This window comes from Betta splendens, chromosome 14 (genome assembly GCF_900634795.4).
Source record: "Betta splendens chromosome 14, fBetSpl5.4, whole genome shotgun sequence".
Lineage (NCBI taxonomy): Eukaryota > Metazoa > Chordata > Actinopteri > Anabantiformes > Osphronemidae > Betta > Betta splendens.
This window is the reverse complement of record NC_040894.2, coordinates 10,004,563-10,025,878: the sequence shown is the minus strand read 5'-3', so window position 1 is coordinate 10,025,878 and position 21,316 is coordinate 10,004,563. Positions and strand designations below refer to the sequence as shown.

At 49.6% G+C, this 21,316-nt stretch overlaps 1 protein-coding gene across 4 annotated transcripts in view; it reads left to right on the top strand.

The window, feature by feature from the left end:
- Positions 1 to 21,316, top strand: part of LOC114869292 (cell adhesion molecule DSCAML1-like) — a 37,908-nt gene that overhangs the window by 7,913 nt on the left and 8,679 nt on the right. Inside the window, exons 3-20 of one of the 4 annotated variants that reach the window (XM_029173400.3) lie at positions 1,585 to 1,731; positions 11,832 to 11,978; positions 12,052 to 12,330; positions 13,124 to 13,399; positions 13,490 to 13,786; positions 14,611 to 14,883; positions 15,387 to 15,671; positions 15,766 to 15,885; positions 15,958 to 16,134; positions 16,675 to 16,874; positions 16,964 to 17,060; positions 17,171 to 17,299; positions 17,377 to 17,544; positions 17,631 to 17,701; positions 17,792 to 18,032; positions 18,818 to 19,003; positions 19,283 to 19,438; positions 20,947 to 21,086. In XM_029173400.3, coding sequence (XP_029029233.1) covers positions 1,585 to 1,731; positions 11,832 to 11,978; positions 12,052 to 12,330; positions 13,124 to 13,399; positions 13,490 to 13,786; positions 14,611 to 14,883; positions 15,387 to 15,671; positions 15,766 to 15,885; positions 15,958 to 16,134; positions 16,675 to 16,874; positions 16,964 to 17,060; positions 17,171 to 17,299; positions 17,377 to 17,544; positions 17,631 to 17,701; positions 17,792 to 18,032; positions 18,818 to 19,003; positions 19,283 to 19,438; positions 20,947 to 21,086 — 3,389 coding nt within the window. Of the gene's footprint in view, positions 1 to 1,584; positions 1,732 to 11,831; positions 11,979 to 12,051; positions 12,331 to 13,123; positions 13,400 to 13,489; positions 13,787 to 14,610; positions 14,884 to 15,386; positions 15,672 to 15,765; positions 16,135 to 16,674; positions 16,875 to 16,963; positions 17,061 to 17,170; positions 17,300 to 17,376; positions 17,545 to 17,630; positions 17,702 to 17,791; positions 18,033 to 18,817; positions 19,004 to 19,282; positions 19,439 to 20,946; positions 21,087 to 21,316 lie in introns of those variants that run through there. The other 3 variants (XM_029173398.3, XM_029173399.3, XM_029173401.3) reach the window with 3 other exon arrangements.

Sequence of the window (21,316 nt, the reverse complement as noted above, 5' to 3'; positions counted from 1 at the left end):
CCCCTCCAGCTTCATCCACGGCGTCGCGCCATCTGTCAGAATAAACCCCGACACACAAGGGTTAAGAGGCAGCTCCAGCGCGATTTCACGCAATCACATCCGTTATGGACGACATCCTTCACATCCAAAAGCCACGGAACTTTACAGCCACAGCCCAACGTAAAGTCATGTAAAGTCTCTCCCCACACGCTTTTAGGAAATGATCTCGCTCATGGGTGATTTAGTTGGCTTTCACCACATTTAAATGCATTAGATCATCTTTCTTTGCTGTACAAATACAAAAAGAAAGTCAATCCACAAACAAGAGTGATCTATTTTTGGATGTTCTGACCAGAAGCTGCCTTTGTTGCCATCACACTCTCAGCTCGGTCCCTCCTCCTCTCCCTCCTCTCTCACTCTTCAAACTGTCCTCTTGTGCCAGGCTAAATATAGGCGCAGCACACTTCTTTAATTATCTCTGATTAACCAACCTAATTGGCGCTTTCCATTGATTAGACGGTGTGAGGCTGCTTTAATAAGCGAAGCCAAAATCTCATCTGAAGGTAAAACGGTACTTTTGGGGGTTCGGGCTCCACCCGCTCGTCTCAGAAGCTCACATCAAACTGTGGCTGGAACAAAGCGTCAGCTGGGTGATGGTTGTTCTGCAACTATTGTCCAACGACAGCCCTCCATCCTTCCCATCATTCATGCAGGCCGGTCGGTCCCTCCCCCTCCCCTGCTGCCATCAACATCTGTTTTCATATTCTGCCTCCCAACACCGACCTGAACAAATACTCATATTCATTCGACTAATACAAGCGCCAAGTTGAGGATTTGAGCCAGGACCCTGAGCTGCATGCCAGCCGGTCGCTGCCTTCATTCCCACATGACCCAAAAGCCCGGCCTCAGGAGACGAGGGATTAGCCGGAACCAAACATCCCACAGCCAGCAGCCTGTGTTGGCTCACACAATGACTTTTTACCTTCTCATTCGAATAACCTTTATTAACTCACGACGTCCGCGTGCGTTTTCATTGGTCATCGTTCATTTTAACGGGACTTGCTGTCACCCATTCATCCCTGCCTCTCTCTCGGAAGGGCGCCGGTGTGCATTTACATGCGCTCGCATGTGTCCCCGCGCTGCAGCGATGTATGCACGCTGTCACGGTGGCTGTTACCAGGGAAGGGAATCCAAACCAGTTTCTTAGCAACCTCCAGATAGGCCGCGTCCTACAGTAGCTCTCACACGACTTTGCTAATGAGGCGCACGCTCGTTTAAAAACACGAAAGTGTCGCGGGAACTCGGCAGCGGGAGGGACGTTCCCGCTCGCGCCGCTTGGAAAAGTTGAAGACAAGGACCTTAGATCAGCGGCCGATGTTGATGACACGTTAGTGCTGGAAAAATATAATGTGCGTGATTATCCTGCTTAATGGCGGCTCGGTCGCCATCCATGGTGAAAGCAGAGCAGGATTAGAAGAGTTCAAATAAATAATGAATAAATCTGGAGTGCTGTAATTGGTGAAAGGGGGTTAATGTGTTGTTTTCATGATCATTGTTTTGCTGCTTCTGTCACTATGTGATGGGATTAACGCCTCGTGTGTGTAGTTTTCAGGGAGCCCTACACCGTGCGGGTGGCGGACCAGCGCTCCATGCGGGGCAACGTAGCCGTGTTCAAGTGCCTCATCCCCGCCGCCGTGCAGGAGTACGTCAGCGTCGTGTCCTGGGAGCGGGACACCGTCTCCATCGTCCCAGGTGAGCGACGGGCGACCGGCGGTGGCGTGTGTGATTAAAGGGGGGTGGATGTGGATGCGGATGCGGCTCCATCATGTGTGTGAGCGCCAGGGCCGCTGTGCTCCACGTGTGACTGAACCCTTTAACTCGTGTCTTCTGTCTGTTCACTGTTCTGGATCAGCGGTCTGCTCCGCTGCCCTCCTTATCACTCACTCCCTCCCATCACATGCACTTTGCGCTCCTTATATCAAATCCCGCTGCTAATTGTCAGTGACGCTGCATTGGACAGACTCTTCCAGGTTTCAGGACTGTTTTTTTTTTTTCTCCTCATCAGATCTATTTCCGTCCTCTCCCTGCTTGTCCCACCACCTTGTCCTTGAAAAACAGGGCCACAATTAGAGACACTGGATGTCAATAGGACTGTGCCCTCACATTCATCTTCATTAACCTCATTTGTGTGTGTGCGTGTGTGTGTGTGTGTTTGTGTGCGTGTGTGTGTGTGTGTGTGTGTGTGTGTGTGTGTGTGTGTGTGTGTGTGAGAGAGAGAGAGAGAGAGAGAGAGTGAACGAGAGAAGACAAAATTGTGCTCGTTCTGTCTTTTTGTGCATGACATATCTTTGATGGTGTGATTCTATATTGAATCCGAGCTGTAAGTGTTTTTAGTAACGTAGCAGAGGGGGATGAACGAGGATAAAAACTGAACCAAAGCAAGGAGGGTAGTAGGGCAAGAATGGCCCCAGGTCCCAGCAGATGGCGTTTTTATGTTACAGTATATGTATGCAAAACACACACACACACACACACACACACACACACACACACACACACACACACACACACACACACACACACACACACACACACACGCACACACACACACAGGATTTGTTATTTTCAGTCCTTTAATACTGTAAAACTCTGATTTATGTCATATTTTACTCTGCATTTAAGTGACACTTAAATATATGTATTTCTTAGATGTATTAGTTATTAGAACAGACTATATATTACACAGCTTATATTTACTTTCAATATTTCTGTTGGCTTAATACTTCATTCAAAACAGTGTCTTACTTTGCCTTCACTTTCGTGTTCACAGTGATAAGAACGACTTCCCATGATTCCTAACCGCAAATAGACGCGCTCCAGTTCGAGCGCGTCCGTGCTCCGTGTGTGTGTTTGTGGGCTCTGTGCACGACCGTCACGAGGCTGCAGCGTGTAATTAGGGTATATAGGTCAGCTGATGAGCAGTGAGTGTGAGCATCAGATGTTGAACATGACGAGCTGCTCACTGAACTCGGCGCGGCGTGACCGGGTTCAGCCCGACGTCGGCGCTAATCGACACGCTGACCTCGCACGGACGCCGTCCACCTGTAACCTGGGCTCTCTTCTTCTTCTTCCTCTGCTTCTTCTTCTTTGGTAGCGCGTAGTCTCAACCCTGTGATCGCAACTTCGCATGGATGCACAACAACGTGCTGCATGCAGCCGTGCAGCGTGGAGGCTCAATAGTTGTAATGAAGATGTGTAGATTACAATTGATCCCTGCACGTGAGTGAATGGGCGGTTGCTTATCCTCCCTGTCACTATTTCTTGTGCCCGACTTAAGAAACGCAGCAGGAAAGGTTTACGAATTCAAATGAGCAAATCAATAGATGTGCATGAAGGTAAATTCTTCCATCATACTTATTTTTTGCTTGTTTCTGTCCAGACATTCTGACTTGCATGCATGGTTTACATCCCCACTGGCTCCTGTATTAACATATTTTCTACCCAGTTGATAATAAGCCAGTTAAAGTTAGGACACAACATATAATGTTGTTTATGTCTTATTTGTCCTTTAAATTCATTAGACGGCGCTGTCCTGTGTCCTGTATGTGTGTACGCATACATAGAAAAGTGATTATGTGCCGCCTCTGATCAGTATCACAATCACATACTGGTCTCAAGGTTGAGTTGATGACATAACACAACACAGCGATGCCCTCTGAACCCCAACAGGTTCCATTTTCATACACACACGTTCTCCATCTGGAGCCGTGTGTGTGTGTGTGTGTGTGTGTGTGTGTGTGTGTGTGTGTGTGTGTGTGTGTGTGTGTGTGTGTGTGTGTGTGTGTGTGTGTGTGTGTGTGTGTGTGTCCCCTACCCTGCCCCACTTTCCTGTCCAGCCAGGACAGTTGGGGGGAGTTAAGAGGGGAGGGGTGCAGGCAGACTGACCTATTTCCCTTTCACTTCCCCATCACATACATCCCTGTAGTTAAGCTACAGTGTGTGTGTGTGTGTGTGTGTGTGTGTGTGTGTGTGTGTGTGTGTGTGTGTGTGTGTGTGTGTGTGTGTGTGTGTGTGTGTGTGTGTGTGTGTGTGTGTGTGTGTGTGTGTGAGACAATAGACGCCTGCTCGTCTGAGCAGTGATCTGAAGGAGCAGAGCTGGAGCGGAGACGGAGGGTTTGTGGACGGGCATCAAAACAACAGTGGGGCAGAGCGAGGATTCAGTCTGCATATTGAGGCTTTCAGTCTCACCAGCAGAAACCTAATGAGCAGCTCTGATGACTGGAGACGGGACCAGCAGATGGCTGCAACCAACCGCTGCTTTTTTTATACACTGTAAATTGATATACATGCCCATAAAAAAAAAAAATAAAAACTTTGACACCTTTGATCCATTTCAGTCCCAGTCCAGTATTTTGTGTTTAGCCCAAGTTGAACCGATGAGTGTGTAAATGCTGAGTTATCAGACCTTAATGTGAATGCAGATACTAATGGGTGTCACCGGGTGGTGAGGTCATTTACAGGCTATGTTACAGATCAATCCTCCGCCCCTGGGGTCTCCGCTGGAGGTCACGCGGTTCAGCTCCACACACTCACGCACACACGCATGGAGATAATTGGCAACATCTGGAAAATTACAGCGGAGCTGATCAATTTACAGGAGCAGTGGGTCAGAGTAACTAAGTTTGGAGAGTCTCCTGCAGTTACTCACACAAGACGCCTTTATGCTTCTATAGTGATGCAAGCGTTCCTTCAAAATGTCATTTTAAAGGGATATTTTCATCCTTTTTTGTGAGTGACGCAAGTGTCGTATCGTCGCGCGGCGATGCGAAGGTCGACAAATGCAGCGGGACCTGCCGGCGCGTTTGTGCACCTGTGTTTGTGCGCCCGGGAATAAGGTGATACCTACACGTGTCCCGGACGCCGCAGAGCCGTGTAAACACGGTCCACTCCACGACGTACAAATGTAGAAACACGCGCGCCCACGCAGCGCTAACACAATAAAGCCATTTCCAGATGCAGCGTGGATGCGGAGCGCTCATTAAACTTTAACGCTTGCATTAGGGCCATGCTGTGCTGTGACGACTGTCCCGTTGGCGCGTGCACGTGACCCCCCCCCCCCCCCCCCCCCTGTTGACTGGCGCCTCCGCCGTCAACTTTCACGCCCTCCCTCTCCTGCCTCTCCCCTGTCCCATGCGACACCCAGCCGGCCGTGGGGGTCTCAGAGGGGGCTGAATAATGCAGCTGAGGGTGCGGCTATTATGCACATGCATATGCAAATGCAGCGGGATAAATATGCTCATTTTTAACCGCTTTAATTTAGCTTCCAGTTCAACTACAAATGAACGAGCGCTTGTTTTTTTTCCCGCTGGTTCGCCCTCTGTCTGCTTCTCTGCCTTCTCCGAGTGTCTCTGGCCCCGGTGCGCTGACAGTGACTGAAAGCGGGGCCGGAGCAGATGGGCCGCTGGCAGCCATCTTTTACTCAGTTACGTGGAGGAGGCACGTGTGTGGGTGTGTTAATTGGCACAAACAAGCGTGTGCGTGTTTCCGCGCGTGCAAAGGGGGCACAATAGGCATAATTATCTCTGCTTGAGGGGCCCGGTTATGGGGGGGTATGGGGTTGAGGTGGGGGCCGACAATGGCCCGACCGTGGGCTTTGTGTGCGCAGAGCAGAGGGCTGACAAGTGTCGGCTATTATTGACTATTTACACACTGCTACACACGCCTGCTCACGTGCACTTAACACAGACATGCACTCACTCTACCCTGGCTTTTTACACACACACACACACACACACACACACACACACACACACACACACACACACACACACACACACACACACACACACACACAAACACACACACACACACACAGTGTGTGAGTATCAGTGTCAATCAGTGTAAGAGGGAGAGATGGGAAAGCCCCTTCGAGCTCGTCACCCTGACAGAAACCTGGCCACCGTTTCACCCTTGAAGCCAGGCCGTGTCCTGTGGCTTCACGTGGATTTTCAGCTGATTGGAAGCAACGTCTCCCTTCGTTCGCTGAGACAAAGTCATTGTCATGGCTTCTGCAAACATTTATGTACATGTTGGTCCCTGACAATCATTTAAAGATGATGTAAATATCTTATAATATCACCAGTTGAAAGTAGCTTTTCTTCAAAGTCTCCGTAAAGGATGGGTGCTAATCTGCAAATGTAACCACAGCCAGGGTCATTAGGTAGAGTGAAAGCAGGAAGGCTTGTGTCAAGGCTTAGAAGAAAAGAGTTGGAGGCTTTACGAGGCCTGGGTCGGGTTAAGAAATAGGATTTGAATAAAGAGGTTTTTACCCCTTTTCTCCTTCTACTCTTTTGTTTAGACGAGGGAAAGCGGGATTAGTGCGAGGAGATTAAGCAGGCTCTACTAAGAAAATGTGAGTTGAGGAAATGCTTATTTACTCAGCAGCTTGCAGCAGGGGCATGAATTTGGCTTTGATTACCTCCAATTTTTACTGTGTCTTATTCTGAAGGGCAGATTTTTTTTTTCTCGCTAATCCAGTCATAAACTGATTTCACTCTCTGGGCTCAAACGTCATTGTGCTATATCATTAATAGAATTTCACAGGATTTGATGGAAACAATGAGAATAAACAATATTAAACAGAAAATAGGCGTTCAAAACTATTTCACACTGGTGACACTGGTGGTGGACAGATTTCTAGGAAGGCTATCGGGTTGTTTGGGCTTCGTGAGGAGACATGATCGAGGGGCTAATGAAATCCCTGGTGGTGGTCCAAGTGACATGCTCCTACGCGCCCTCTCAATCAGACCTATTGATCTGTCCCCGCATTAGTTGTGGGAACACACATAAACACCAGATCAGCATCACACCCCACGATTGACTCCTGGTGCTGTTGGATTACTTAGATAGAGACCGCAGGAGGAAGTCACTATGTTCTTTGCGGATCAGCGACATTAAAGCACACATGACCATGAAGGGGTCAGACTGATGGTAAGGCAGGAGAACATGGGGAAAGCTGGTGGTCTGAGTACACAACCTCCCCATCAGATGCAAAGGGAACTATGTGAAGGTGAATGGGTCTTTGGGACATTCTGCTCAATGTGGACCTGGGACTGGAGTGAAGTTAGCTGATAGTCTGCTCCAACCTGTTCCTCTCTTCACTGGGCTGGTGAGTTTCCTGTTGACCTGAGGAAATCAACACAGACACACTCACACGCAAATGCGAGTTCTGTACGAAAACAAACCAGTCTCATCCCCATAACCGGCGCCTGGATCATATCAGTGCCTTTAGATTTCGATCTGCTATTAAAGTGCAGTAAGTGATTGGTCTGGTGATTTGGGGCGCTGTTAGTGATTTCGGCTATCTCTCCTGATAAACCACAGGAAATATGTGTGCGGTGCATTTGAGCTTTGTGTGTCTGTGCTGGGCAGTGACACTCCTCTGCCACCAGCACTCTAATAGGGAGGGACCAGGCAGCTCACTCAGTGCCACTAATGCAGCTCAGTGCCTGAGGCCACACACACACACACACACACACACACACACACACACACACACACACACACACACACACACACACACACACACACACACACACACACACACACACACACACCACCGTACATTCAAGTCTGTCTTTTATCTGCAGCTTAATCAAAACAAGGTGGATGGAGAGCGTTTTGCTGCTGGATGTTTACTTTCGCTGAGTGAAATCCTTTAAAGAAGTGAGTTGCTTCGGTGTCGAAGCCCAGTTAGCGTGTGGCGAATGGTCAATAGAAGGTAATGGGACATCCAGCTGAGGGTAGGTGTTGGGCCACGGTGGCACACTTCTGTGTAGGATGTGTGGATATGTGCGTGTGTGAATGTGGCTTCTCCCTCCCGGGACTCTCATTATCACTGCTGTCCCAGATGTCACCCAGCACATGAAACACACGTCATGAATAATGGAGTCCTTTTTTTTTTTAACATCCCCAGTTCTCTCCCATCTTCCCAGCCTCATTCCCCTCCATCCCTCGTTTTGTCTGATGCTACTACTGATGCTTAATCTCCTCAGCGCTGCCTCCATCTGAGATGGTCCATTTAGCTTTATGCAGCCTGTGTGGTTAGGATGGCTTTGTGCAGGGGGGGGGCTGCAGCATTTGTGGAGTTATATCCATGCAAACTGCATTTTTTGCATATGTCAATTTCTGCGTGTCTCCAACTCAATAGGCCGCATGTCGGCCCCTCCCCCAGTGTTTACTGTTTGAAGTCACACAGGGCAAATTGGGACAGAGTGGTCAGTGGAGCAGAAGCGACGCGGGCCCATTGCAGAGGGGAAGTGGACCCGGCGCCCCTCGACTCTGTCTCATCGCTCAACTTCCACCTTTGCACGCTCCCCGCCGCCGCCTCCCCGACACGGCAGCAGAGGGTCAGGGCGGCGGAGCGCGGCTGAAAAATGAGGCGAGGCCGTCAGAGCGGGTTAGGAGGAGGGCAGCGCAGTCAGGATCAGACAGTGAAGCGTGGCTTTTTAATGAAAACATGACGGGGCTGCGTCCGGCGTCGCAGGAAATGAGCAGGCGAGAAGGGCGGCGCGAGAGGCGCGAGCGCTGACGCTCCCGTGCGCCTCATGCGCGCGTCAGCGCTCTGTGTGGACCGTTCGGTGGCGGTGACAAAGTCTCTTTCATGGAGGAAGTGTGTGTGTGCGTGTGTGTGTGGGGGGGGGGAGTCACACAATTAGTTGTTACACTTCAGTTGTGCCAATAAAACCTGCTTTGAATGTGAATTGAAAGGAGTTAAGAGGGTGCCATTCATGGACTCTAAGTAAGTGTGCGGCCGAATAAAAGCCAGGAAAGTGTATATATTTAATTGAGTGACACCTGCTTCTACTTAGGCCTTTAATGTACACAGCGGAGAGCGAGGGGAGGAGGCGGAGGCGGAGTGGGGTGGGCTCCCGCTCTGAATGCAGATACAACACCCCACTTTTGCATAAAGGTTTGAAAGGAGGAGAGAACAGAGCCGTGGACTGTTATCTCCATCTCTCCCTTCACCCCCGTTACCGTATATTCTCACAAACACATCCTTCAGACCCCTGATTTCATGCTTTAACACATCCCGCTACAAAACCGGACATCGGCCGTGATAATTTTACCGCATAGTTCATTTATTTATTTAATTTTTTATTCCTGCAGGGAAATATTTGTGCGTCCTATTTTCATGGCGGTAGGTGTTTCTGTAGGTGTGTGCGCGTCTGCATTTGTAAGCACAGAGCACATTCCAGCACCACAGAGAGTATCTCTGGAATATGTGTGTTTTTTCCCGTCCTTTCTCTTTTCTTCTTCTTTCGGTGACAGTCACAAGTCTTTGATCCGCTCCTCCTCCACTCTCTCTTCTCACCTTCTTTCAAATTCTTCTCTGCAGTTTGCTGTTGGGAGCAGACGTATAAGGCGAATGCACAGAATGCAGAATGCCACTTGTTCTTATTCTGGCAATATTTAACAGAGCATGGGCTAAGGGTTCATTCATACGGGTTCAAATGCAATGAAAGAGTTAAATCAGCTTGTTATTGAACAATCCAAGTTAGTCCAGTACATAAAACTACAAATACTACAAAACATAATTAATAGCGTCCAGATTTCTCATTCATGAGTGTGTGAGCTTCACAGCCTCGTGTCGACACACATCCCAGTTTTCAAGAGTGAGTTATTGAGTTATTAATTGAGTTATTAATAGTTATTTTCATTTCCATCACTGTGAAAACCTCAAGATTGATAACTGAAAAAAAAACAATGCAAACTAAACAGAGCGTTGGTTTGTATTTGTTGTGCCACATTTGTGATCCATTTAACTCCGCTTCAACCGCCGCCGCCGCCGTGTCCTTGAGCTCTGGAATCACATTGCGCTTTAATAACTGCTGAAAACACACCAAATGCGTAACAGGGTGGCAGCGAGAAAAGCCTAGCAACAGTGAGAGGATGAAGAAAGTGGGAGGGATGGGGAAAGATGCAGAACATCAATAAATAATGGCCCCACTGAGGAGGTGGGCCTCGTTATCTTTGCACCGACGCCTTCATTTGCATTCGTGAAAATGAGGCTGCTGCTAACTTACACACATGGTTCACTCACAACTGCACTCTACTGAAAGCCACACGGGCTACAGCGTGGTTCCGATTCATAATGCATTCAAATAAACTGCTCTTTAATGTATTCATAATACATTAAATTAATCTAAGTAATGCGCCTTTCTTAACTATAAAGTGTTTATCATTTTCCTTAACCAGCCTCTCCAATACAAATTAAATAGACACGACCAACGCTGCACAATTTCTTCCATGAGTGCGTCGCATTGAGACTTCGACCAAACTCATACAACACCCAACAATGTCACCATCCTCTAGGCAATGCAGATTCTTTCTGGGTGAGAGGACACGTATAGTTTATGAGGAAAATATCTTAACCTCTAAATGTTTGCTGTGGAGCTTTTCTTGTGGCTTCCTTTATTAACTAATGCTCCTTTTGATTGGGTTTAATCAGTGTTATGCAAAAAATACGGTGCCGCACAGATCGTGTTTGAAACACAGCTCTGGGGTTGAGCCACTGGTGTCATTCCCACTATAGTGTGACCTTTGTGTGTGTGTTCTCACATGACTTAATTCAAAATTTTTCCCAATGCTGAATATATTAAAAAATAGCTAGAATCTGATATTAGAATCATATGAAGGTGGTACAACGAGAAAAGCAGTTATGCAACGCCAACATGCTGCATGGCTGCATACATGTCTGTGTTTTCTACAGTGTGTGTGTGTGTGTGTGTGTGTGTGTGTGTGTGTGTGTGTGTGTGTGTGTGTGTGTGTGTGTGTGTGTGTTTGCGTGATGCACATTGGCTCTGTTTCTCATTATCTAGTCAAGTCAGCATGAATAAAAGCTGAGGGAGCGCAGTGATTTAGTAATTAATATTTAACTCTGTCTGCCACTCTGCTTAGAGAGAGAGAGCAAAAGAGCCAGGGTTCACACAAAGAGACGCACAACATCGAGTCAAGACAAACGGATTCCACCGGCAAACCACCGAGTAAAGCCGGACAAATAGCGAGGGAATTAATGTGCTCTGTGTTGTGTAATTGCTGTTGTTTCGGAGGCTGCTGATGGGATGAATTCAGTCCCCTGCTGAAGACGAAAAGTGTGGCTCTGACAGATCCAGCTGACTCCTACTCGCTGCCCTGTTCTCCCTCCCTGCCCGTGTCACAGTGTTGTGACAGGCGAGTCAGTGTTGTGGGAGTAGCGGTCTTAAAGTGTTCATTATCCTGTAAGGCTTCATTCTGGGGGGCAAACACAGATCGCTGCGAAATTGCAGCCTGCGCCTTCTCCCGGTCTGTGCAAACACACGCAACGGCTGCCGTTCAGTGAATGCGACGCACACACACACACCCTCACCTGAAGAACAAACAGTCACACAGGTGCCTGTGACTCGATGATAGAGTCGTGATAATTAATGCTGCACCTCCTGTATTCAAAAAGGGTGATCGTTGGGACTTCTGGGAGTTTGTTGCTTTGCTTAAAGGCCCGGCCCATTTGATTCGCGGCCTCCTATTTTAACCAGCGATGATCGTGGGCCTATTAAGCGTTTGCATTGCGTTAGCGGCCGTAAATCTGCCTCTGCCGTGGTGCGGTGGATGACCGTCCCGTGTCCTCTAGGCCTTTGAAGGGGTGCCAGGTTTTTGGAAAGCGACATCACCAGTCAGGTAGCGCCAGCTGTGCAGGCAGCTGTTTGTTCCTATTACAGTACGGTCCAACAATGAGCGCGGTTGATTTGAACCAGACCCATCGTCTCAGCTAGCGTTGAGCTAACGGTAGCCTGTGCTGCTCTTGTTTCCCTCAGGTAACAGGTTTCTGCTGACCTCCTTCGGGGCTCTCTACATTTCGGACGTTCAGAAGGAGGACGCGCTCTCCACGTACCGCTGCATCACCAAACACAAATACAGCGGCGAGACGCGGCAGAGCAACGGCGCCAGGCTCTCGGTGATGGGTGAGCAGCTTCCCGTCGCTAACCCACTCATGCGAGTATCCCATTCCAACTAACCCCTACCTCTGCTCTCTAGACCCCAACGAGTCCTCGCCCACCGTCCTGGACAGCTTCCAGGCCGGGGAGGTGAACGCCGGTCAGAGCGTGGAGCTCCCCTGCACCGCGGGCGGCTACCCCAGCCCCACCGTGCGCTGGCTGAAGGACGGCCGCCCGTTGCCCTCAGACGCCCGCTGGACCCGGCGCCTGACGGGCCTGACCATCAGCGACCTCCGGCAGGAGGACAGCGGCAGCTACGCCTGCGAGGTCACCAACAGCTTTGGCTCCAAGGAGGTGTCTGGACAGCTGCACGTCATAGGTGCGACAGGCTCCCACGCTGTCTCCTCGGCGGCAGACAGGCGCGTTTTGGTTTGAGGCGCACGTATGAGTTTCACGCGCGAGCGTCGGCAGGAAGCGTGCGCGCGAGCCGTCATATCGGGCGCCGGGAAGAGAGACGGGCCAGTAATTCAGAGAGACTGGATCCGTAACACAGCTGCCAGCAGCGCTCACCATCAGAGCGGAGGAGAGTGAGGAGGACGGGGTTGAAGACGAGGGGTCACTGATGGGGTGATGCCTGAATCATATTATTGATTGATATTATTGATGTAATAGCAAGATAATTTGAGAGGCGGAGATATATTTTGTTAAAAGTACAAAAAGGGACAAAGAGCAGACGAAGGCAGGACGAGGGTGATGGTGAGGCGGTAGGCTTCGCCAGTGGGCACATCATGGCAGCATCCTCTGTGACTCTGACAGGGATGGGGGGGGTTAGCGCAGTGATGCCCCCCAGCATACACCACCAGCTGCCTTATTGCTCACTGACATTTGAACACACTCACACTGCATACATACAAAGACACACACACACACACACACACACACACACACACACACACACACACACACACACACACACACACACACACACACACACATTGGACAGAGATGTGAGGAGATATCTCCAGCTGCTTTTTTAATGACTGTGTCAGACTGATTGAGTCACCAGCACTGATTGGACGCTGACTTTCGCCCCGCAACAATACACCCGTCGTCTGTGGTAACACACACTTGTAATTGCAACGTGTCATGATCTCGCGTGTTCCTCTCCGTAGATCCACTACGCGTGACCTTATCGCCCAAAAACCTGAAGACAGGCATCAGCAGCACACTGTTCTTCACCTGCACCGTGGAGGGCTCCCCGGAGTACAACATCAGCTGGTTCAGGAACTCAGAGTCCATCGTCCCTGACCAACATATCTCCATCCAGGGGCAACACAACGACACGCTGCAGATTACAGCAGCACAGAAGTTCCACTCTGGGGCCTACCAGTGCTTCGCCTCTCGAAAGGGTCACACTGCTCAGGACTTTTCAATTATTCTACTAGAGGGTATGTGGACGGGGAAGTGCATTGTTTCAACATATATTGCAATCATCAAGAAATACACCAAAGCTCATCCGGCCTCCCCCCTCCCCTCAGATGGTACTCCTCGTATCGTGTCTTCCTTCAGCGAGCGGGTGGTGAACCCCGGCGAGCCCTTCTCCCTCATGTGCGCGGCCAAAGGGGCGCCGCCGCCGTCGATTACCTGGACGCTGGACGACGAGCCCGTGGTGCGGGACTCCACCTACAAGACCAGCCAGTACACACTGTCGGACGGCCTGACCGTGTCGCACGTCAACGTCAGCAGCCCGCTCATTCGCGATGGGGGAGTGTACCGTTGCGTCGCACGCAACTCGGCCGGTAGCGCCGAGTACCAAGCGCGCATAAACGTAAGAGGTGCCTGTCTGCTTTTCAATATAAATGCACTCCACACCCTCTATACAAATACACAGGGGCTAGAGAGACGCATACACTTCTATCTATCTATCTATCTATCTATCTATCTATCTATCTATCTATCTATCTATCTATCTATCTATCTATCTATCTATCTATCTATCTATCTATCTATCTATCTATCTATCTATCTATCTATCTATCTATCTATCTATCTATCTATCTATCTATCTATCTATCTATCTATCTATCTATCTATCTATCTATCTATCCATCTCCATCCATCCATCCGTCCGTCCGTCCGTCCATCCATCCATCCATCCATCCATCCATCCATCCATCCATCCATCCATCCATCCATCCGTCCGTCCGTCCGTCCGTCCGTCCGTCCATCTATCCATCCATCCATCTAGCTACTGTACAGTACTCATCCATCCATCCATCCATCCATCCATCCATCCATCCATCCATCCATCCATCCATCCATCCATCCATCCATCCATCCATCCATCCATCCATCCATCCATCCATCCACCTCTCTCTCTATCTCTATCTATATATCTATCTATCTTACAGAACATCTAATTAGGTTACAATACACAAATATCCTTAATAACCTTTAGTACAGGGAGCTTAACTAACCTCCCTCTCCACCTGTCAACTTGCCCCAATCACCCTCAACCTTTATCTCTTCCCCTCCTGTCTTCGTGGCTGCTCCCTAACTCTGCCATGACCCCCATCACGTCACCCGCCCTCTCTCCGGCCTCTTGCGTCGCTCTCTGTCTCCTCCCTCCATCCCCTCCCTCTCTTCCCTGTGTCTCCAGGTCCACCTCGAATTAGACCCATGCGGGACATCACCGCAGTGGCGGGCAGGAACACGTACATAACGTGCCGCGTGATTGGCTACCCGTATTACTCCATCAAGTGGCTGAAGGACGGGATGCAGCTGCCCGATAATCATCGTCAAGTGGTGTTTGAGAACGGCACCCTCAGGCTGACGGACGTGCAGAAAGGCGCAGACGAGGGCACCTACATGTGTAGTGTGCTCATCCAACCCCAGGTGTCAATCAACCAGACCGTCCACGTCACTGTCAAAGGTGAGACGACAATGGTTTCTTTGCTATTCACACAATATTAACAATAATTATATTTTAAAATGTGATTGGCATAACGTACAAATGCAGTGTTGAGTGGTTTATTTGTGTTCATTTTGCTGCATGTTGCACTGTGCTTAGTCTTGAACGGTGTAACGAAGGCAGCAGGACAGCTGCAGAGGTGTGTGCATGTGTCTGTGTGAGTCTCTGATTTAATTAGATGAATAATAATGAAGCCTAGATTAAATCCCCCAGATGTCTCAGCTGTAGTACCCCCACCCCAACCTCCATTACTATGGCAATAGAACGACTTCCTCCTGCCAATTGGACTCTAACCAGAACAGCTATTACGGGCTGCAAGAGATGGGGGCTGAGAGGAGGCTAGAGAAGAGGAGCCCACTGGCCAATGACCTCTCTCCCAGCATTTCTCCAGATGGCCACAGGGCTGTTCCTCCGCCCCTACTGCTGCCTGTGTCGCTGACCCTCTCTCCACCCCCCCCCCCCAGTGCCGCCGCTCATCCAGCCCTTCGACATCCCCTCTACCTCAGTGGGGAAGCTCATGTACATCGCCTGCGTGGTGTCATCCGGGGACATGCCCATACGCATCACCTGGCACAAAGATGGCCAGCTCATCATCCCAGGCTCCGCCTCTGGCGTCGCAATAGAGACCAAAGAGTTCATGAGCTCCCTGCAAATCTCCAAGGTGACGCTGAAGCACAACGGGAACTACACCTGCATCGCCAGCAACGCCGCGGCCACTGTCAGCTGGGAGAGACAGTTGATTGTTACTGGTGAGGGACTGAGTGACGTGATGATAATGGACTACAAAAACTCATTTAACAACTCATCTTCTGTTAAAGTTAACCACATGATTTTGTTTCATAGTTCCACCTCGTTTTGTGGTGCAGCCCAACAACCAGGATTGTATCTATGGCAAAGCTGGAGTTCTCAACTGCTCTGTGGAGGGTTACCCACCTCCAAAGGTCATGTGGAAACACGCCAAAGGTAAAATCAACAGACCGTCCTCACCCAAACTAGGTCATATGCGCTCTAACATGCATGTGTTGTGTGGTGCAGGTATTGGAAACCCTCAGCAGTATCGCCCGGTCCCGCTAACGGGCCGCATTCAGATCATGTCCAACGGTTCTCTGCTCATCCGACATGTTCTGGAGGACGACCGAGGCTACTACCTCTGTCAGGCCTCCAATGGAGTGGGCTCAGACATCAGTAAGAGCATGATCCTCACTGTCAAGAGTAAGTGTCAATCATTCGCTCTTTGGCTTGAACACAAGCTTTCATGATTACATCTTTTGGACATACACAGATATAAGCTTTTGGTGGGGAAACCGCTAGGCAGCACTTCTGCCCCCGGCTACTGTAGCATACTGAAACCAACCAAACCTGTCCCGCATGTCTCTGACTGGGAGTGTCTTTGCTATTGATTGATCGTCCGTGTGCTCCTGGATGTTTGGTGGTAAAAAGCGTTGATGAATTAGTGATGAAAACAAAACCACAGCAGCCCACTCAATCAATAATCTTAATCTGAGGAAAGCAGGTGGATAAGACGCTGGAAAAATAGAAAGAAGAAGTCAAAGGCAGAGTGGGAGGAGGTGGTGCAGGAGGACCAACGAGGCTTGAAGCGTGAAATGAAAACGTAGAATGATGGGCAGGAATAGAGATGTCTATACATCTGTAATATATCCTTGTTTCCCAATATCACATCCCTGTTCCCTCGTCTCATTACGCCACATAATGCTATTTGTCACACTGACATGTGTCTGTGGTTTCGCTCAGTTCCTGCCATGATCACCAGCCACCCCAACACCACCATAGCGAGGCGGGGCCAGACCAAGGAGCTAAACTGCACAGCACGAGGGGAGCAGCCTATCATCATCCGCTGGGAGAGAGGGGACACTGTCATCGACGCCGAGAGGAACCCCCGGTACTCCATAACCATCAACAAGAAGGGGGACGAAGTCATCTCCACCCTGAAGGTCACTTAAAGACTCATTTTGTTATCAGACTTGGAGTTATTGTATTTGTAGGCACACTTTAACCCGGTTGTGTTTGTTGATGCTCACAGCTGAATCCAGCTGAGCAGGGAGACTCTGTCTTCTTCTCCTGCCATGCCATCAACTCCTATGGAGAGGGCCGAGGGCTCATCCAACTCACTGTGCAAGGTGAGACAACGACCTGTTACAAACACGGCGCCGGGAAGCCGAAAGGTAAATGCTACAGAGTCAGCTCCCACTGCGAGAGCTCTCAGCATTTTACTTTCCCACATGCACAGAACCGCCGGGCCCGCCCGAGCTGGAGGTTAGAGAGGTGAAGGGCCGCAGCATGAACCTGCACTGGATCCAAAGGTTTGATGGCAACAGCATCATCACCAGCTACGACATCGAGTACAAAAACAAATCAGGTACACATGCTACATGAAGAACACGTCACAATAATGAAGATATGCGTGATAAACATGCGTATCTTTGTCTTTTACAGACTCCTGGGATCACATGTACGCAACGAGGAACATCTCACCCACCAACAACCAAGCCAACATCGTGGAGCTGCATCCTGCCTGTGTTTACAGCATCCGCATGTATTCCTACAACAAGATTGGCCGCAGTCCACCTAGTAAAGAGCTAACAATCAGTACAGAGGAAGAACGTGAGTCACCGGAGATCTTATTTAGCTTTTTCTGCCTGTAAGTGGGTCACAAGCGTTGAGTATGAGATTTTTTTTTTTATCCACAGCACCGGACGGCCCACCGATAGAAGTAATACTCCAACCTATGACGTCCCAGAGCATACGGGTCACATGGAGGGTAAGGACCTTTGTCTTACAGTACTGAATAACTTATTATTACCTGCTGCTGTTAAATGTCTATATTACATTCTCAATTTCTTGAATTCAGTCTCCCAAGAAGGAGCTGCAGAACGGGGTGATCCGAGGCTACCAGATCTGCTACAGAGAGAATGGTCCAGGCAGCAACGGCCAGTACAGCATAGTGGAGATGAAAGCCACCGGGGACAGCGAGGTGTACACCTTGGACAACCTGAAGAAGTTTGCCCAATACGGGGTGGTGGTCCAAGCCTTCAACAGAGCCGGGAATGGCCCATCCAGTACTGAGATCAACGCCACTACACTGGAAGACGGTAGGAGAAACACTGCAGGATGCCGTAGAATGAGTGGGAGGATGGAAGGAATGAAAGCATGTAGGTTTCTGATCACTACGACTAACGTATATGAAGAGACAGGTTTTCAAGAGAAATGGTTGAAGTGAAATTGCAGCACATCCCCCATTGTTCTTTATGACTTTAATTAGCTCCCTCGTTAGGCAGAGAGGAACAACGAGCCGCATTACTCTTTAAATGGCTGCCTGCCCACTCTACCTCCAAAGCCCTCCTTCCCCCTTTGTCTCCTCTGCATCGTGGTCTTTCAGCAGAGGGCTCTCTCATCATCTGCTTCACATCACTGTTACTCCTTTGTTTTAGTGGACCATGCCCATGTGAGCAGACAGTAACGGTGATCCTCATGGTAACAGTAATAATAATGGTAGATGTCCAGGCAGGGTCTCATCTGCATTTTAACCCCTTAAGGTGGAGCCGTTTAACTATTCATGTTGCTCTCTCGCTGTGTTCTCCCTCCACCCTCTGACCTCCTCTCCTGCTCTCCTCAGTGCTCTGAAAGCTAGCGGGGAACAAGGAGCTATTGAGATCCAATTTAGGCTTGTTTGACTGATTTATTTCAGCGGAGATTGCCTGTGGGTTGTGGTGTTGAGTAGTCAATGATTATCAGTCGCCATGCTGCATCATTCAGCTCCCAGTGACAGAAATGAGCAAGGATTCCTCCTTCCAATTAGGTCTCATTAACACAGCCTCGAAATGTGTAGATCTGAGCCGAGCTGCACCAACGCCGCCCCCCCGCTCTCTCTCCGCAGTGCCCAGCGAACCCCCGCAGAACGTCCGAGCCATCTCCGTGACTTCGGACGAGGCCGTGATCACGTGGGCGGAGCCTCCACGGCTGACGCTGCACGGCGTGCTGAAAGGCTACCGCGTGGTGTTCTGGTCCCTCTTCCCTGACGGAGGTGGGTGCTGTGGGGGCCAGGCCCAGTGGCCAATGCAGAGTAATTATCACCTATCTCATTCTAAACGTTCACCCCCACATTCTCTCTGTCTCACAATGTGTCAGTGTGTCGTAAAACACTTCCAAATCAAGGAAAGGTTTTCCTTTGTGTTGTGTGTGCTGTTGATTAAATGTTTGTGTGCTTGTGACCTTTAACCTTTACCACATCCGTGTCTCGGCTTCTTGGTTCCACAGATTCTCCCCTGCATCACTTCGTCTCTCTGTTGTCCACCAGCGTAGCTCCCCGATACAATAAGTTTTCCCTCCCTGTCTCCCTCAGAATGGGGAGAGATGCAGAATATCACCACCACCCGGGAGCAAGTGGAGCTGCGAGGGTTGGAGAAGTACACCAACTACAGTGTTCAGGTGCTGGCCTACACGCAAGCTGGAGACGGGGTCCGGAGCAACGTCCTGTACATCCAGACACGCGAGGACCGTGAGTATACATACAAACCAAAAGCGTGCGTTTGTATTTAATTGTAATACATTGTAATGTATTTTATTGTTATTTATTCATGTGTGTGGTGAAACATGTATAAATGGGGTACACTGTAGGCATAAAAGGGTGTTGGGCTGTCTCTCAAACCTGTGACAGAAGCTCATTTATGCTGGGAAGCTCCATTAGCGGTGCTAATGAGAACTAAGAGGCTTTGGGTGCACAGCCCAGGGCTGAGGGGGGGCTGGTGGGACAGTGGGGAGAGGCAGGTCGCTCTCTGAGCATATAGCGTCCAGGAGTCAGGCATCAGCCCCGGCCTGCTTCCTTTCCCCGAGCCCCCTTTGCCATAGGCGAAGGGATTAACCCTCCTTGGATTAGAGAGAATTAATTTTGTGCTTACACCATTGGAGGCGGGATTACAGCCAGATCCATGTCTCTTTATAGGGGAGGGGGAGGAGGAGGAGGAGGAGGAGGGGCCTGGGGGTTGAAGATGGAACGATAGAAAGGTGATCACAGCTTATTCGTGGCTGACAGAGATATAGGTGTCACGGCTGAACATAGAGTCACAGGCATTTTAAACTGGACTTGCATCTGGTATTTGTCTGGTTGAGTCCTACTGTGACGCACTGGAGGATCCTGATTGGCACGGTGTCATGCATCAATGTTGGTAGGGCTCTGCTTCCTTCTCACCACACAGGTTGGGCTGGCTGAGTGGTTCTGTTCTTTGGGCACCAGATGGGACTTAACGCCCCCTCCTCCCAAAACCACTGCTACTTGACATGGAGGCCCAGTTATGATAATGTTGACTGCCTCCTTTGCCCCTCCCCACTGTCATCACTCCCCCAGGAAGTGAATCCATCATTCCCACTGTTCTTTCTCCACCTCTTTGAAACCTCCCTGCTCACATCCAACAGCTTCGTGAAGGGTGGCTGTGTGCTGACTCTGTGGCAGCTCCCTCTCTGGATCCCAGATGAGGCCCACTGTCAGAAGCAAGCTATATTTATGGTGGGATTGAATAGGCTCGACCCCACACTGTACAGCCATTCTAACAAAAGCATTATTGTTCACTTTCACAGGATCCCGTGTCCTGATGTGTTTTTCTCCTCGCTTTAAATCGTTCCTGAGCCTTTGGCCTGGAATAAAACTATTAGGCTGCGTTCAGTGTGAGGCTGAAGTGGCCAGCTGAGGATCAGACGCTGTTGTCTAATCTGTTTGTGGGGTAGAGAGTTAAGAGTTTGCTGGGTGTCACAGAGTCAGAACTGCTGACCAGCGTCTAAATGAACATATGTCACGGCAGTGCACCCAAAGGGAGCTCCTCCAAGTCCTCTCAGAGCGGCTTAGCGCAGGATAAGACTACCAATCTGTAAACAAGCCTGCTCAGTCTAATAGGCATGCAACGCCCAGCATGTAAACACACAAAGCCCACACAGAAGCATGGACACAGTTGCATGCCCTCTAGGTTGCATTCGTAATACATGTATATTTATATATATGTACATTGCTTTCAGTTCCTGGTGCACCTGCTGGCATCAAGGCAGTCCCCTCCTCTCCCAGCAGTGTGGTCGTGTCCTGGTTGCCTCCTCACAAACCCAATGGTGTCATTCGGAAGTACACCATCTACTGCTCCAGTCCAGGCTCTGGACAGCCGGTGAGTGTGTGTGTGTGTGTGTGTGTGTGTGTGTGTGTGTGTGTGTGTGTGTGTGTGTGTGTGTGTGTGTGTGTGTGTGTGTGTGTGTGTGTGTGTGTGTGTGTGTGTGTGGCCCCCAGCAAATGTTCCGCATCGTTAAGAAGCAAGAAATTTGTGGACTTGATAACAATCTGCCAATGTAAATAATTAATTTGTAACCACTCTTATTAATTGAACTGCGTGTGTGTATG